Raw genomic sequence first — 15,928 nt, forward strand, 5'->3', positions numbered from 1 at the left:
GGTTTATTGATCTTATTAATTCTTTCAAAGAACCAGCTTCTAGTTTCATTGATCTGATCTACTGTGTTTCTGGTTTCTAATTCATTGATCTCTGCTTTAATCTTAATTATTTCTCTTCTAATGCGTGGCTTAGGCATCGTTTGTTGCTGTTTCTCTAGTTCTTTAAGGTGTGGAGTTAGCTGGTGAATTCTGGATTTTTCTGTTTTTTTGAGTGAGGCTTGGATGGCTATGTATTTCCCCCTTAGGACCGCCTTTGCAGTATCCCATAGGTTTTGGACCAATGTGTTTTCGTTCTCATTGGTTTCCATGAATTGTTTAAGTTCTTTGATTTCTTGGTTGACCCAAACATTCTTGAGCAGAGTGGTCTTTAACTTCCGAGTGTTTGAATTTCATCGAAATTTTTTCTTGTGATTGAGTTCCAGTTTTAAAGCATTGTGGTCTGAGAATATGCAGGGAATAATCTCAATTTTTTGGTGTCAGTTGAGTCCTCATTTGTGACCCAGTATGTGGTCTATTCTGGAGAAAGTTCCATGTGCACTCAAGAAGAATGAGTATTCTGTTGTTTTAGGGTGGAATGTTCTGTATATATCTATGAGGTCCATCTGGTCCAGTGTGTCATTCAAAAGTCTTGTTTCTTTGTTGATTTTCTGCTTAGATGATCTGTCTATTGCTGAGAGTGAAGTATTAAGGTCTCCTACAATTAACATATTGTTATCAATATGACTCTTTATTTTGGTTAACTGTTGGCTTATGTAGATGGCTGCTCCCATGTTGGGGGTGTAGATATTTACAATTGTTAGATCTTGTTGGATAGACCCTTTAAGAATGATATGGTATCCTTCTGTGTCTCTAACTACAGTCTTTAGTTTAAAATCTAATTTGTCTGTCATAAGAATTGCTACCCCAGCTTTCTTTTGAGGTCCACTGGCATGGAAGATGGATCTCCATCCCTTCACTTTCAGTCTGGATGTATCTTTAGGTTCAAAATGAGTCTCTTGTAGACAGCATATGGATGGGTCCTGTCTTTTTATCCAATCTGCAACCCTATGCCGTTTTATGGGAGCATTTAGGCCGTTCACGTTGAGAGTGATTATTGAAAGATATGAATTAATTGTCATCATGTTGCCTGTGAAGACCTTGTTTTTATAGATTGTCCTGTAAATTTCTGTTGTATATCACTCTTGGGGTCTTTCTCCTTTTATAGAACCCCCCTTAATATTTCTTGCAGGGCTGGCTTAGTGGTCACATATTCTTTCAGTTTCTACCAGTCTTGGAAGCTCTGCATCTTTCCATCCACTCTAAATGACAGCCTTGCCAGGTAAAGTATTCTTGGCTGCATGTTCTTCTCGTTTAGTACCCTGAATATGTCTTGCCAGGCCTTTCTGGCTTGCCAGGTCTCTGTGGATAGGTCTGACGTTATTCTGATGTTCCTCCCTCTGTACGTAAGGAATCTCTTCCCCCTAACTGCCCTTAAGATGGTTTCCTTGGTTCTAAGATTTACAAGTTTTACTATTACATGCAAGGGTGTTGGCCTGTTTTCCTTGATCTTGGGAGGGGTCCTCTCTGCCTCTAGGACGCGAATGTTTGTTTCATTCCCCAGATTAGGGAAGTTCTCAGCTACGATTTGCTCAAATATATCTTCTAGTCCTTTCTCTCTCTCCACCCCCTCCGGGATTCCAATAATTCTGACATTGGAATGCTTCATGGTGTCACTTATTTCTCTGATTCTATTTTCATGGATTCTGAGTTGTTTTTCCCTGGCCTCCTCTTTTCCCTTTTTATCTATTAAATTGTCTTCCAGGTCACTAATTCGTTCTTCTGCCTCACTTACCCTAGCTGTTAGATTATCTAGATTGGATTGGATCTCATTGATAGCATTTTTAAGTTCTGCCAATTCATCTTTCATTTCTGCCCTTAGAGACTCTATGTTGCCATTAATTGATTTCTCCATTCTAGCTATTGTCTTCACAATTGCTAGCCTGAATTCCATCTCCGACATCTTGGTTATATCTGCATCCATTTGTAAATCTGCAGCATAAATCATAATCTCTGAGTCTTTCCTATTTTGGGTGTTCCTCCTCCTAGTCATTCTGTTGAGGGGTGGTTGAGGGAATGTATAGAGTCCAAATTATTGACCACAACCCAAGCAAGATGCACCTGTTTTCTAAGGACCTTAGGGTTGCTGGCCTCTTGTTTTCCCAGCCTATCTTCTGGGGGAGGGGCCTGCCGTGATGTTACTCAGGCAACCCTGTTTGGGCAGAGTTGCCCTGCCCCCCTGTGGTGGGGGATGGACTCAGTGGGAACCGGTTTTTTAGGGCTTTTGTTCTCTGGCGGCTTTCCCTGGCGGCTTTCCACGTCTCTTCTGAGAGTCAGAGCAGAAGAGACCGTTTCCAACCCTCTGCCTCAGAGCAGAGAGACCACAGTCTGTTCTTCAGTGAGCTCTCCAGGCCACACTGTTTCTGTTTCTGTCCATGCTGTTATAAACTGCAGCATCCTGGGTTGTGCGCCCCTCCGCAGTGCTCCCAGTTCTTGCCTCCAGGTCAGGGCATGTCTCTGCCCTTTGTGCTTCTAAAACCGCCAGCCACCCCCAGTTCACACATGGGGCCCCTACTGCTCCAGTTTCCATCAGGGGGGCTGCGCTAAAGTCCTTTCCCGCTGCTACCAGTCTTCGAGTCTGTGTCCGTCCCCAGCGCAGGAGGCTATTGCTCACCAGTGGTGCAGGATCCCCACGGCCAGGCTCCTTCCCACTGCCGTTATCCTCTGATATCTGCCCATGGAATCACGGCTCCCTGCTTCATACCTCGAAACCAACTGCCTGCAATATTCTGTTTGTAGAAATCCAGATCTTCTTACATCTCAGGCTGGTTTCGTGGGTGCTCAGAGTGCTCTGGTAGATATCGAGCTCAATTCTGGGGACCAGTTGGAATAGGGTCCCCTACTCCTCCGCCATCTTTTCCCAATCCTCTAACCATGTGGCTTTGAACTACCCTGGCCTTCATTTCTTTCCTTTCCAAACCAAAGAATGCATGAACATTTTTCACTGAATTATATTCTTTTTTATTATGCATATTCTGTTTTATGTGGATTTGTCTTGATGTATCATTAAACTTTAGATTTCTTAAGGGATAGGACTATACCTAATGCCTCCTTTCTACTCCTTCCTCCCCACCTGCTGCAACATTATCTTAGCTAGATTAGGCTTGCCTAAAGAATATTAAGGAGATTTAATGATTGAGAACAAGAGGACACTTTAACTAATGGGGGAAGAATAATGATAACTAACACTTATCGAATGTTACACACTAGCCATTGAAGTAAAGCACTACAGATTACACACTAGACATTAGATAGAGCACTACTGATCACACACTGGCCACTGAGATAAAGCACCACTGATTACACCCTGGCCACTGAGATAAAGCACCACTGATTACTCACTTGCCACTGAGATAAAGCACCACTGATTACTCACTTGCCACAAAGATAAAGCACAGTCATACACGCTTCTGTTTCAGCACTCCCACACTGGGAAAGTGTATAAAATTATTTTCCATACTTGACAGATAGAAAACCGGAGACTACTTAAAGATTTATATTCAGGAGTAGGAACTTGCTTTGAAACCAGGTAGTATCATTCTAGAACTCATCTTATCCTTCACAGTACTACATCCAGGAAATGACTACCTCCTTTCTTCCCATGATCACAATAAACTCACCTCTCGATGTCTTGCATCTTGATTTGGTGATTCACAGGTTTGACTTTGGCTGTTGATAGGAGAGCTTCTCTTAGCTGCCAAGACAGGAGAAATACTATCACAAATGTTATAAGATTATGATAAATAAGCTCATTTTATTTTATCAGTTCACTTCTTTAAAAAAAACATTTTAATATATTATCACCTGGAAAGAAGACATTTAATAGCATATGTTGTAAGAGGAATCAAGTAACCAATTAAAAAACCTTTGCATTTCTAGGTTATCATAACAATGCAGATTTCTTCATCTATTCAGTCTGACTCAACAGGCTATGGTGCTAAAAAGTTGGCAATACTAAAAATAAAAATACTAAAAATAAAAAAAATAAAAATACTGTATAGTACCAAGTATCTGCCACATCCTTTTTAAAGCATTTTACGTATACAGTACTCCTCTCTTATCTGCTGGAGATCTCTTGCAAGTGGATGCCTCAAACTGTGGATACTACTGAACCCTAAATATACTGTTTCTTCCTACACATATGCACTTATGATAGAGTTTAATTTATAAATTGCACATAGTAAGAGATTAACAATAATCACTAATAAAATCAAATGATTACAACAATATACTGTAATAGAAGTTATGTGAATGTGGTTTCTTTTTCTTTCAAAATACTTTATTGTACTGTATTCACCCTTCTTGTAATCATGTGAGATGATAAAATGCCTATGTGAAGAGATGAAGTGAGGTCAAGGACGTAGGCGTTGTGACATAGTATTAATTACTGACCTTCTGACAATTTGTCAGAAGGAGGATTAAATCATCTGCTTTTGGACCACAGGGAATTGAAACTGCAGAAAGTGAAACCACAGATAAGGGGGAGGGGAACTACTCTCTCAACTCATTTAACCCTTACAATAACCCTATTATAACATATCGAATACTATTAGACCCATTTTACAGATAAAGACACTAAGGCACAGGGAGTTTAACTTGCCCAAGATCATTTGACCCTCACATGAAGGTTCAAGCCCAGGCTTTCTGGCTCCAGGGTCTGTGCTTTTATGACCACATTAAGCTTCTCCTCTGGCAAGAATCAAATCAGTTACATCTTTTCCTGAGGATTGGGAACTAGTGGGAAGTGAAGCTGGCCATGCCATATGGGAACTGTGAGCAAACTGATGCTGAGAAAGGGATTGACCGAGGTCACAAAACAAGAGACCCAGGAAGTGTCACCCACGTGCCACTGCTTTTTCTTCTGGCCATGTGTCTGAGCTAAGTTTAATTTCACTTCAGATCTTGGGCACCATTTCACATCCACAGGCATCAGGTAGAGGGGAAAAGAATCCACTGTGTCATCCAGAAACAAGGGATGGTGATGTGAACAGCCCCAGTGATTCATGAGGGACACGATTTCTTAATAGTTTTAATACATCTGTTAAATGATAGTTTACGTATTAATGGGAGAGAGACAGAGAGAGAGACCTAAATGTGAGTGACCTCTTTATTCAAAAGTGATGACTTTAAAATATGAAAAAATTCCTTAATCAACATAAAGATGTCTTTTTCAGTAATAGTTTTGTTTTACTGTAACATATTTTATTTTCTTATTTCTATTGTTTTCAATCTTTTAACCTTGTACATCCATCTTTGCTCTCAGATGGTTTTAATTCAATGAAATTAACCTCATTCCATCCATAGAATCTGAAGTAGATAACCTCTGGCTATGACACTTTTACTTATTTAGTCCCTTGCTATTTGAACCTTATGACAGACAAAGTTACTCTTGAATATATAACTTATTTCACTAGTTAATGTATTGTACACATTAATTCTCTAATTAGTCTACTTTTACATATGAAAAATTCCATATTTTGTTTGAATTACAATAATAAGCATGATTGTCACTATAAGCATCTTATCACATACATGAATAATATGGCACTCTTTTGTTTAGAAAATCCTTTAACATATTAAGTACCTTGCAAAGGTATGTTAAATTATAGGGGGAAAATAGATAAGAACTTCTTGATGATTTCCTTCCCCTAACAAAACTCTTTTACATGCATAATCTTCCACTGTCTGCAGAAAAATCTTAGGAAGTAAGCAAATGATAGAGTTATACATATATTTCTCATGCATCTATAGATGTACCACATAATTTATCTCTTTCTAAATGTTATTATCAATGCTAAAAGTTTGGTTGGAAATAGAAAGATGGACTTTATTAAGCTATAAAATGGGCACCTTATGTGGATTCTTACTTATTCCACACTATGAGGCCATATAAGGTGGTATTATTTTCTCCCTTTTAAAGAAATAGGAACACTCAGGTTGGGTACATACGTAGTAAGAGATAGATCTGGAGTGAAGCATGAGCCTTTCAGGTACTTTTCAAGCTGTCATGTGTTAGTCTTTCTACAATTCACCAATAAGATTATTTCATTAGACAATTCCTGTAGTGAAATGCTTTGATAGCAAATCACCAAGACAAGATTGTTAAGGAGCTGTTACTTTGTTTCCTGTAATGATGATTATGATGATATAATTATAATAATAGCTTATTCACTTACTATGTACCTGGCATTCTTCTAAGCAATTTTATATATAATTAATTCATTTATTCTTCATAACAACCCATAAGTTTAACTCCTGTTTTACACATGAGGAAACGGAGGCACAGGAAATTGAAATGACTTCTCCAAAGTCACACAACTCAATGGCATGTGACCCTGGCTTAGTTTCTCATCATGTGAATGAGCCCTGTGCCTGGGGCACTAACATAGCTCCCTGGAGAAATTTTCTTCCTCTTGGTTTCTTAAGGGCAAATCATTCCATCACCCTTACTTCTGCATATGAGAGAGTCTGCTAACACTGTCCCAGCAGGTGTCCAAATTACGAACCTGTAATGATGTTCCTGATGGGCTTCACCAGTGCTGTGAAGCCAGAGACCTCGGGCTGTCTGTGCTCCCACATGGGCTGCCATATAACAAGCCCGCTGGCCAGTCGGAACGTAAGGTCAGATTCCTGGGGGAAGAGAAGATTTATGTCCAATAACTGGTTTATAACTGGTTGAAGGGGCCAGTCATCGCAATGATTAGTATCATTCACAAGATTATTGTCAAAGTAGGTTGATCTTCTAGACCTTCTCTCATCACTCAGATGAGTGTTTCTAGGGCAAACCAGTAGCCCTAAGTTATCATCACAATTACCATGGAAACCATGGTGGTCTGCTTTTGGCAAAATTAATAATTAAAATGGAGCTTTGGACAAAGCATGAAACACAAATTATTGTTTTGTGTTAGCAGTGATCAAGGCCTGTTTATTTCAAGAGTCTTGGCAGATCTCTTGTGGTTGTCATTATTATTCCTCTTAATTATTTAATTGTCCTTCTTTCTCCCTCTTAAATCAATATCCTCAGATGCTGGCTATTTTGACTTTGTATTCTCTAGGCCATCTCTTGTTTTTTTTTTTATGTTATGTTAGTCATCATACATTACATCATTAGTTTTTATTCCATGATTCATTGTTTGTGCATAACACCCAGTGCTCCATGCAGAACGTGCCTTCTTTAATACCCATCACGAGGCTAACCCATCCCCCCACCCCCTCCCCTCTAGAACCCTCAGTTTGTTTCTCAGAGTCCATAGTCTCTCATCGTTCGTCTCCCCCTCCGATTCCCCCCCTTCATTTTTCCCTTCCTGCTATCTTCTTCTTTTTTTTAACATATCTCTTTTTTTTGCACTTCATGGAATTAGGAACATATATATAGACCCTTCTAGTATATTGTTTTGTAATGTTACCTTCTTAATAATCTTTAATTCCTTGATGGTCTATCAGGCATTCTCCCCCTTCCACAACACCTGACATCATCACAATGCTTAACACAGCATTAGAAATTGGGTGTACAATAGGAGCTCAACAAGCACTTGCTGAATTGCACTAACCTTACAACCCATACTCATTCAGTTTATCTATAATTTAAAGTCTCTTCCAAGGAGCACATTTTCCGCTTCCTTATTACATCATTTTGAGAGGCTGAGATGTTTAAAATGCAATCTCATATTGTATAAGTACAAATATATGACATTCTGAGATTACATTTTAAACAACTCAGCCACAAACTGGAATTAAAAAAAGAAAAGAAATAAATTAAACAACTCAGCCTCTCAAAAAAAAAAATAAATAAAAGATGGAAGGAGAGAATGTGATAGCAGATTAATGAACACAACTGAGACTCAGGAATTCACTTAGGGCAGGGATTTGCAACCCTAGCTTGCATATTAAAATCACCTAGAGAGCTTTTAAAACCTAGGAGGCCCAGGTCTCAACTTCCTCCCTTGCCCAGACCGATTAAATTAGAATCACTCTGAAGTTCTCTGCTGACTTTCATGTGTAGTCATGGTTGAAAACCACTAATCTAGAAGAATAAGAAGTAGGAAGAAATTGGAAAAAAAGAAAAGTGATCCTGCAAATGGTGAATCATTGTGGTTCAGTGTCAGCTGGAAAGGCTGGTGAAATCCACACATTGATACAGAGAGGTTTCTTCTGTAAGGTATGGACTGGGATCCCCGAGCTACAACAGTGCCCATGATGGGAAAGCATCTAGGACTCCCTGTGGAGGTATTAAGAAAGTACATAAAGCACTTGGTCAAATTCTGTCAACATTCGTTCTACAAATATTATAGACCACCTACTGTATACCTGGTACTACTCTAGATTCTGGGCTAGAATAGTGAACAGAGCTTACAAAAATCCCTGCTCTCCTAGGTGCAAAAAGAGAAGTAAAGCAGGCAAAGGGATGTGCCTGCAAGGTGTTGGTATTTTAGACAGAATGGCCAGGGAAGTCTTTGTTGTGAAAGTGTCTTTTGAGTAAAAAAGATCTGAATGAAATTAAGGAGCTGCCATGTAGATATTTTCAGGAAAAAACCTTCCATGAGAAGGGATCAGCAAGTGCAAAGGTCCTAAATATGCCTGGTCTATCAAGAAACAGCCAGGAGACTGTGTGTCTGGAGTCAAGTAAATGGCAGAAGCGTAGAAGAAAAAAATAAGGTCAGAGAAGTTATTGAGTTCCAAATAATATAGGGCCTGATAGGTCATAGTAAGGGCTTCCGCAATTACTGAGTAAGACGGGGAGCCACCAGAGGGTTCTGAGTAGTGGCGTGACATTACTGGATGTATGTTTGATAGGATTACTGAGGCTATTAATAATAGTTCAAGAAAGGGCAAAAGTGGAGAGACGGTTTGGGAAGCTAATATTATCATCTAGGTGGAAGATGATTACAGGAGAGAGTTTGTAGAGGGCGAAATGAGCAGTGGTAGATTCTGGATACATTTTGAACACACAGTCTACAGATTGGAAGTGGAAGGTGTGAGAAAGAGGTGTCAAAGATTTTTGGCTTTGATAAAGATAGGCAAGATGAAGAGGAGCAGGTGTGGGGATATCAGGAGCTTAGTTACAGACATGTAAAGTTTGAGATGCCTGTTAGACATTCAACTAAAGATACTGAGTAAACAGTTTGACAGGAAGGTTTAAAGTTAATGGAACATAGTATTATGTGTGGTGTTAGATCCAGCAAGCAGGGGATTAACGGCAAGCAAAGTTTATCAGATTTGTCTCCAGAAATGCAGGAAGCCAAATCTCAATTGACCTGGTTTTGATGATTTCATAGCTTCTGAGCTCAGTGTCCTTTTCCGTGTTCCTCATAAGTAATCTTGGCACAAATAAAACTCTAGTGGACACTGCTTCCAAAGGTAAGCTCTCTTATACTGAAACCCGGGCCTTTAACACTGGCCCTATTGATGTTAGCACTCACTGAGACTTATTATTTTGTTTTCTTTGATATATTTCCAACTAGATTCTATATTTATTGGAGACGAATTGAGATCTCCTTCTGTGCATTTCCCCTTGAGCATCAATACAGACTTGCTGATTAATTAAAGATAGTTTACATTTCACAAGTTAACACCAACTAAATCAAATCATTCTTTAGACTTGAACACTTGCAGAAGGTATGGCCTCCTCTTACGTTGCTATGTTCCTTTGTAAGTTCTTTTTTAAGTTGGATGAATGCATAAGCTCTGGGACCCTAATTCCTCTTCTGGAGTCCCCTTTAGTGGGTCATCTAATGCCATGTATGCCCACATGGCCAGAATGTTGATAACTAGAAGAGACACTATCATTGAAACAGCTGTGGGGCAGGTGGTCTAGTGAGGTCCTTAGAAAAACCAGAAGACACAGACACTAGTAGAATCAATATCTCCATATTTCAGATGCATTTCTTGTTTTCACTGAAAGCCTGTTTCCATGATGGCATGAAATAATTCTAAATATGTTTACTAGTAATTTAGAGAAATTGAGTTTAAAAATTATTATTATTTTAAATTTTAAAGTTGCTTACTTCACACATATGGATTTTATAAAAACCTCCTTGAGGGCTTGGATTTTTATTCCTTGCTATTTCTCTAGCACTCTGAGTAGTGCCTCTCAGAGACTAGGCCCTCAATAAATATTTATTGAAGGAATAAGTGAATATGATCAAATCATGACATTACACTTAAATTCCTTAGTTATAATAAATACTCAGCATTTTTCACTAAATTAAATTTAGTTGAAAATAACATATTTGACAGAATTTTTAGATTTATTTCATGTGACAGGCTTGAGGCAGTTATAAATTAAAATCACAGAATCAATGTACAGAAATCTGTTGCATTTCTAGATACAGATAATGAAGGAGCAGAAAGAGAAATTAAGAAAACAATCCCATTTATAATTGCACCCAAACTAATAAAGTACCTAGGAATAAACTTAACCAAAGAAGTAAAAAACCAGTACTCTGAAAACTATAAAACACTGATGAAAGAAACTGAAGACGATACAAAGAAATGGAAAGACATTCCATGCTCATGGATTGGAAGAACAAATATTGTTAAAATGTCTATAGTATCCAAAGCAATCTACAGGTGTAATACAATCCCTATGATAATACCAACAGCATTTTTCACAGACCTAGAACAAACAATCTTAAAGTTTGTATGGACCACAGAAGACCCTGAGGAGCCAAAGCAATCGTGAAGAAGAAAAACAAAGCTGGAGGTAACACAATCCCAGATTTCAAGTTATAATACAAAGCTATTGTAATCAAAACAGTATGGTACTGGCACAAAAATAGACACATAGATCAATGGAACAGTACAGAAAACCCAGAATTAAACCCACAATTATAAGGTCAATTAATCTTCAACAAAGGAAGAAAGAACATGCGATGGGAAAAAGACGGTCTCTTCAACAAATGGTGTTGGGAAAACTGGACAGCAACATGCTGAAGAATGAAACTGGACCACTTTCTTACATCATACGCAAAAATAAACTCAAAATGGGTTAAAGACCAAAACGGATTAAGGACCTGAAACCATAAAAATCCTAGAAGGGAGCATAGGCAGTAATGTCTCTGGCATCAGCCATAGCAACATTTTTCTAGATATGCCTCCTGAGGCAAAGGAAATAAAAGCAAAAGTAAACTATTGGAACTACATCAAAATAAAAAGCTTCTACACAGTGAAGGAAACAATCAACAAAATTAAAAGGCAACCTACTGAATGGGAGAAGATATTTGCAAATGACATATCGGATAAAGGGTTAGTATCCAAAACATATAAAGAACTTATAAAACTCAACACCCCAAGAAAAAGTAATCCAATTAAAAAACAGCAGAAGACATGAATAGACATTTCTCCAAAGAAGACATACAGAAGGCCAACAAATACATGAAAAGATGCTCAAGCTCACTCACCACCAGGGAAATGCAAATCAAAACCACAATGAGGTATCACCTCACATCTGTCAGAATGGCTAAAATCAAAAACACAAGAAACAACAAGTGTTGGTAAGGATGTGAAGAAACAGGAACCCTCTCACACTGCTGGTGGGAATGTAAAGTTGTAGCCACTGTGGAAAACAGTATGGAGGTTCCTCAAAACGTTAAAACTAGAACTACCCTATGATCCAGTAATCACACTACTGGGTATTTACCAAATAAATAAATAAATAAATAAATCAAAGGGATACATGTGCCTCTGTATTTTTTGCAGTATTATTTACAATAGCCAGATTATGGAAGCAGCCCAAGTGTCCATCAATAGTTGAGGGGATAAAGAAGATGTGGTATATAGATACACAATGGAACATTATTCAGCCATAAAAAAGAGTGGAATCTTGCCATTTGCAATGACATCGATGGAGCTAGAGAATACAATGCTAAGTGAAATAAGTCAGAGACAAATATATGATTTCACTCATGTGAAATTTAAGAAACAAAATAAATGAGCAAAGAAAAAGAGAGAGGGTGAGACAAACCAAGAAACAGACTCTTAACTATAGAGAACAAACTGATGGCAGAGGGGAGGTGGGGGGGGAGGGGTGCTTAGGGGATGGTGAAATAGGTGATAGGGATGAAGGGGTGCACTTGCCGTGATGAGTACTGGGTGATGTATGGAATTGTTGAATCCTTCTATTGCACGTCTAAAATCAATATAACACTGTATGTTAACCATACTGGAATTAAAATAAGAACTTAATTAAAATAGAAAAATGTGCATTGAATTATACACTGTCTTACAAAAAGATGAGTCATTTATATTAATTTGCTAATTAATGAGTGAATTCATTCAACAAATATTGATTAAATACCTATGAATTTGAGATACTATGTTAGGTATCCAGAATACAATGATAACTCCCCACCCTCAAACCATTCAGAATCTAATAGGAGAGATTGACACATAAAGAAATAATGATAATAAACTAGAAATAACAATAAAAATCTGTCTAGAATATTATAAAGCTAGAGGAAGAGAGGGATGGATCTTGAATGTAGTTGTGAAAGATGAGGAGGAGTTTCCCAGGCAGGAGGGGAGGGCATGAGAGCATTCTAGGTGGCAGGACCAGCATGAGAATAGGCCTGGAAAAAAGCACGTTACATTCCTGGGGAGACTCCAAGCACTTGGAGCTCATAGGCAGGAGAAGTAACCAGAAGGCCCAGTTACTAGACTAATGAGTTGGAGTTTTACTTGTTGTATAATGAGAAATCAACAAATTACTTTAAGCATGTTGGTGATATGGTCAGATCTACATAGATCCCTTTAGTGTTGAAGTTGGATTTTATGAGACAAGCCAGGAGACTGTGAATCCAGTTCGAAAGTGGCCTCAACTGGATTTCAGCCTCCCATGCCTCCTGCAGCACCATGTCCTATAAGAAACTATAACACTGTCTGTGTAAGTGCTGATTGGCAAATTGAGGGAGTAATGTCAAGAAAAGGAATGCCAAGTGGGGCAGCAAACAGGGGTTGGAGATGACAACTTTGTAGAAACACCAGTCTGGATGATTGTGTGGTTTTCCCCCAGGAGCATGCAGGTCTCTGGGTCAGGGGTAGAAAAAATGGATTTTGGTCATGACCTGGGGTTGGAATTTTGAAGGGCAAATGCAAAGGAAGGATAGGGAAAAAGGACATTGATGGTGCTGGTGAGGAGCAGTTCACATGGGTATGGTATGGATAGAAAGGTGGAGATCAAGAGGGTCTGATAACCAGCAGGCCAATGAAAGACCAAAGGCAGTGATTCTCAATCAGGGGCAATTCTCACCCCCTGCCCACCCACTGGGGACACCTGGCAATGTCTGGAGTCATTTGTGGCCATCACAACTTAAAGGGAGGAGGTGTTCCTGGCATTTGGTGAGTAGGGGCCAGAAATGCTACTGATATCCTACATGGCACACAGCAATGTCCCACAAGAAAGAATAATCTGGCCCCAAATGCCAACAGTGCCAAGGCTGAGAAACCCTGGTCTAGGGATTGTATATTCCTTAAAAAAGCAAACACCTCGCTCAGAAGGAAAAAGCCTTTTGGAGAAATTTATTGACTCATTAATATTTTTTATTCCCTATAGCATTGGGAACAATATTTCCTTCATAGAGATAATAAATTGATGAAATAATAATATGCTAGTAATAACAGCTAATAATAATAGTTTATTATGATTTAATTACTGTACCGTGTTTTATATGCATTGTCTTACTCCCTCATAAATGCTCCAGGCCATAAGTAAAACTTGAGGGTCTTGAGCCAGAAACTGTCTGTACAGTCTCCCCTGAAAGAGAATCTGGCTTCCTTTTCACTAATAATACAAAATACCAATAGCGAAAAAATGCCAACACTAAAAGCAACACATATTTATTAAGGCCCTTTTATGTGTAATGTTGAGCACTATCATATGTTTCATCACAATGCCCCATAAAACTATTCTTATGTCTAATTTATACTTGAGGGAAACTGAGGCTTGCTCTAAGTCATATAGTAAGAAGCAACAAGCGTGTGATTCAAACGCAGGCCTATTTCCAAAATTTGAACTCTCAGCCATGTCTCCAAATAAAATTACAGCCATTCCAGTCACTTCTGCACTTCCACATTTTTTAATCCAGAGGGTATTTGTCCACAGATAGACATCTTTATGGGATCATTATTTAAAGAAGGCTTCTTTCCTGTCCTCTCCATTTTAAGGACTATGTACCTACATATAATCACTACTCTTAGCACCTAGATCAGCTTCTGATAATAACTTGGGTTTACTCAATGAGTCACTTATTAAATATTAATCGAGTATCCCACTTTTGCCAGACACTATTCTAGACACTGAAAATACAGTGTGACCTAGACAGGCAATGTCCCTTTGCTCAAGAACTCTGTTCTATGGGGGTCAAGGGCAACAAGCAGGCAAACAACCACAGAAAATAATTTCAGGTACTGATAAGTGCAAAGAGCGGGGGAAAAAAGATAGTCCTGCGCCAGTGACACCGAAGTTGCCAAGAAAATTCTTTCTGAGCATTGTGAGTTGTGAGCAAACTCATGAGAATTATATGGCCATATGAAAATTTAGGGGAGGAGGTAGAGGTTGATGTTTCAAACAGAAGGAAAAACCAGTGCTGGACTTGAAAGTAAGAATGAGTTTGAAGGTGAGCCTCACTGAACTTGGAGGTTAGTGAAGGACAGAAAGGCTATTGCTATGGCAGGAAATGGGGCCGAGAAGGTGGGCAGGAGCCTGGACTGCTGGTCCCATAAGCCAGGGGATGATCTCAATTAAAGTAATGCTTTTAATAAGTGTAACCATCATAAAAGACTTTTTAAAATGGAAAGTCAAAGATTTTAAAGCAGCTATTTAATTTGATTTCACATTTAAAATTTTTAGTATGTTTCATGGGCAATGTGGCTAGTGCATGCAAAGCATTTTGGGAATTTACAGGTAATTTTAATTCTATTCCTGGCAGCAATGGGACAGTGTCAAGCAGAAGTGAATTTTAACTAAAACTAGAATGAGTGAAAAGACTCACTAGTTCATTTTCCTTATAGTGATTGTTAACGGTCTCACAACCACCTACATATGTGTATGTACACACACTCACATACATACATACATACATATATATAACTTGAAATATTCATTAGGATCCTAATATTCTATTAAAGAACATTTGAGTATACCAATTTCTTCTTATCTCTTAACTTAGCATTCAGATGGTATACTGTAATTTATTCATTCACAGAAATAACAAATAGAGCTTGATTTCTCTCCATGTGTTGGAACTATACTGTGTCTTCACATATATTCACCCTGTGTTAGAGGTATCCACAACTGTATGCAGTGGAGGATCAGAGAGGTTAAGTAATATCACCAAGATCACACAGCTAGAGAGTAGTGGCACAATAGTTTCAAATGATATTCTCTTTCAGACCCAAGGGGTATTTGTATATAATTACATTTTAGTACAACTGGTTTCCATGTAATCCTATGTTTTGTATTTTATGCTTTAAGAAATATTTTGAAAAACAATTCTCAGCTTGTACCACACTGTCAAAAAGTCCACGGCATAGAAGACATTTAGAACCTCTGCTCCAGACCTGCATTATAATAGAGACAGCTTACAAGGCGCTGTAGAAATACAAAGGAGATAGTGACTCAGTCTACATGGGGAGTTTCAGAGGAACAGCTTCATGGAAATAATGACATTGAAGTTGAGGTTTGAAGAATCATCAGATGAACAGAGAAAAGAAAGTGGGCAGAGCGAACAGCAAGCGTATATTCAGGGAATGGCTCCCACAGCTGGATCATGAAGATGTCAGGAGGGAATGGCAAATGATAAATTAAAAGTTCCTTGACCTTATATGCATGTTTAAT

The 15,928-nt window shown here is 38.5% G+C and overlaps 1 protein-coding gene across 12 annotated transcripts in view; it reads right to left on the reverse strand.

Moving 5' to 3' along the window:
- UNC80 (unc-80 homolog, NALCN channel complex subunit) overlaps positions 1–15,928 on the reverse strand; it is a 229,660-nt gene that overhangs the window by 207,641 nt on the left and 6,091 nt on the right. For all 12 annotated transcript variants that reach the window (XM_032403236.1, XM_032403279.1, XM_032403272.1 and 9 more), the window contains exons 5-6: positions 6,603–6,726; positions 3,717–3,790 (exon numbers count right to left, since the gene is read on the reverse strand). In XM_032403236.1, the coding sequence (XP_032259127.1) occupies positions 3,717–3,790; positions 6,603–6,726 (198 nt within the window). The remainder of the gene's footprint in view (positions 1–3,716; positions 3,791–6,602; positions 6,727–15,928) is intronic.

The sequence above is a fragment of the Phoca vitulina genome, unplaced genomic scaffold (assembly GCF_004348235.1).
Source record: "Phoca vitulina isolate PV1807 unplaced genomic scaffold, GSC_HSeal_1.0 scaffold1, whole genome shotgun sequence".
Taxonomy (NCBI): Eukaryota; Metazoa; Chordata; class Mammalia; order Carnivora; family Phocidae; genus Phoca; species Phoca vitulina.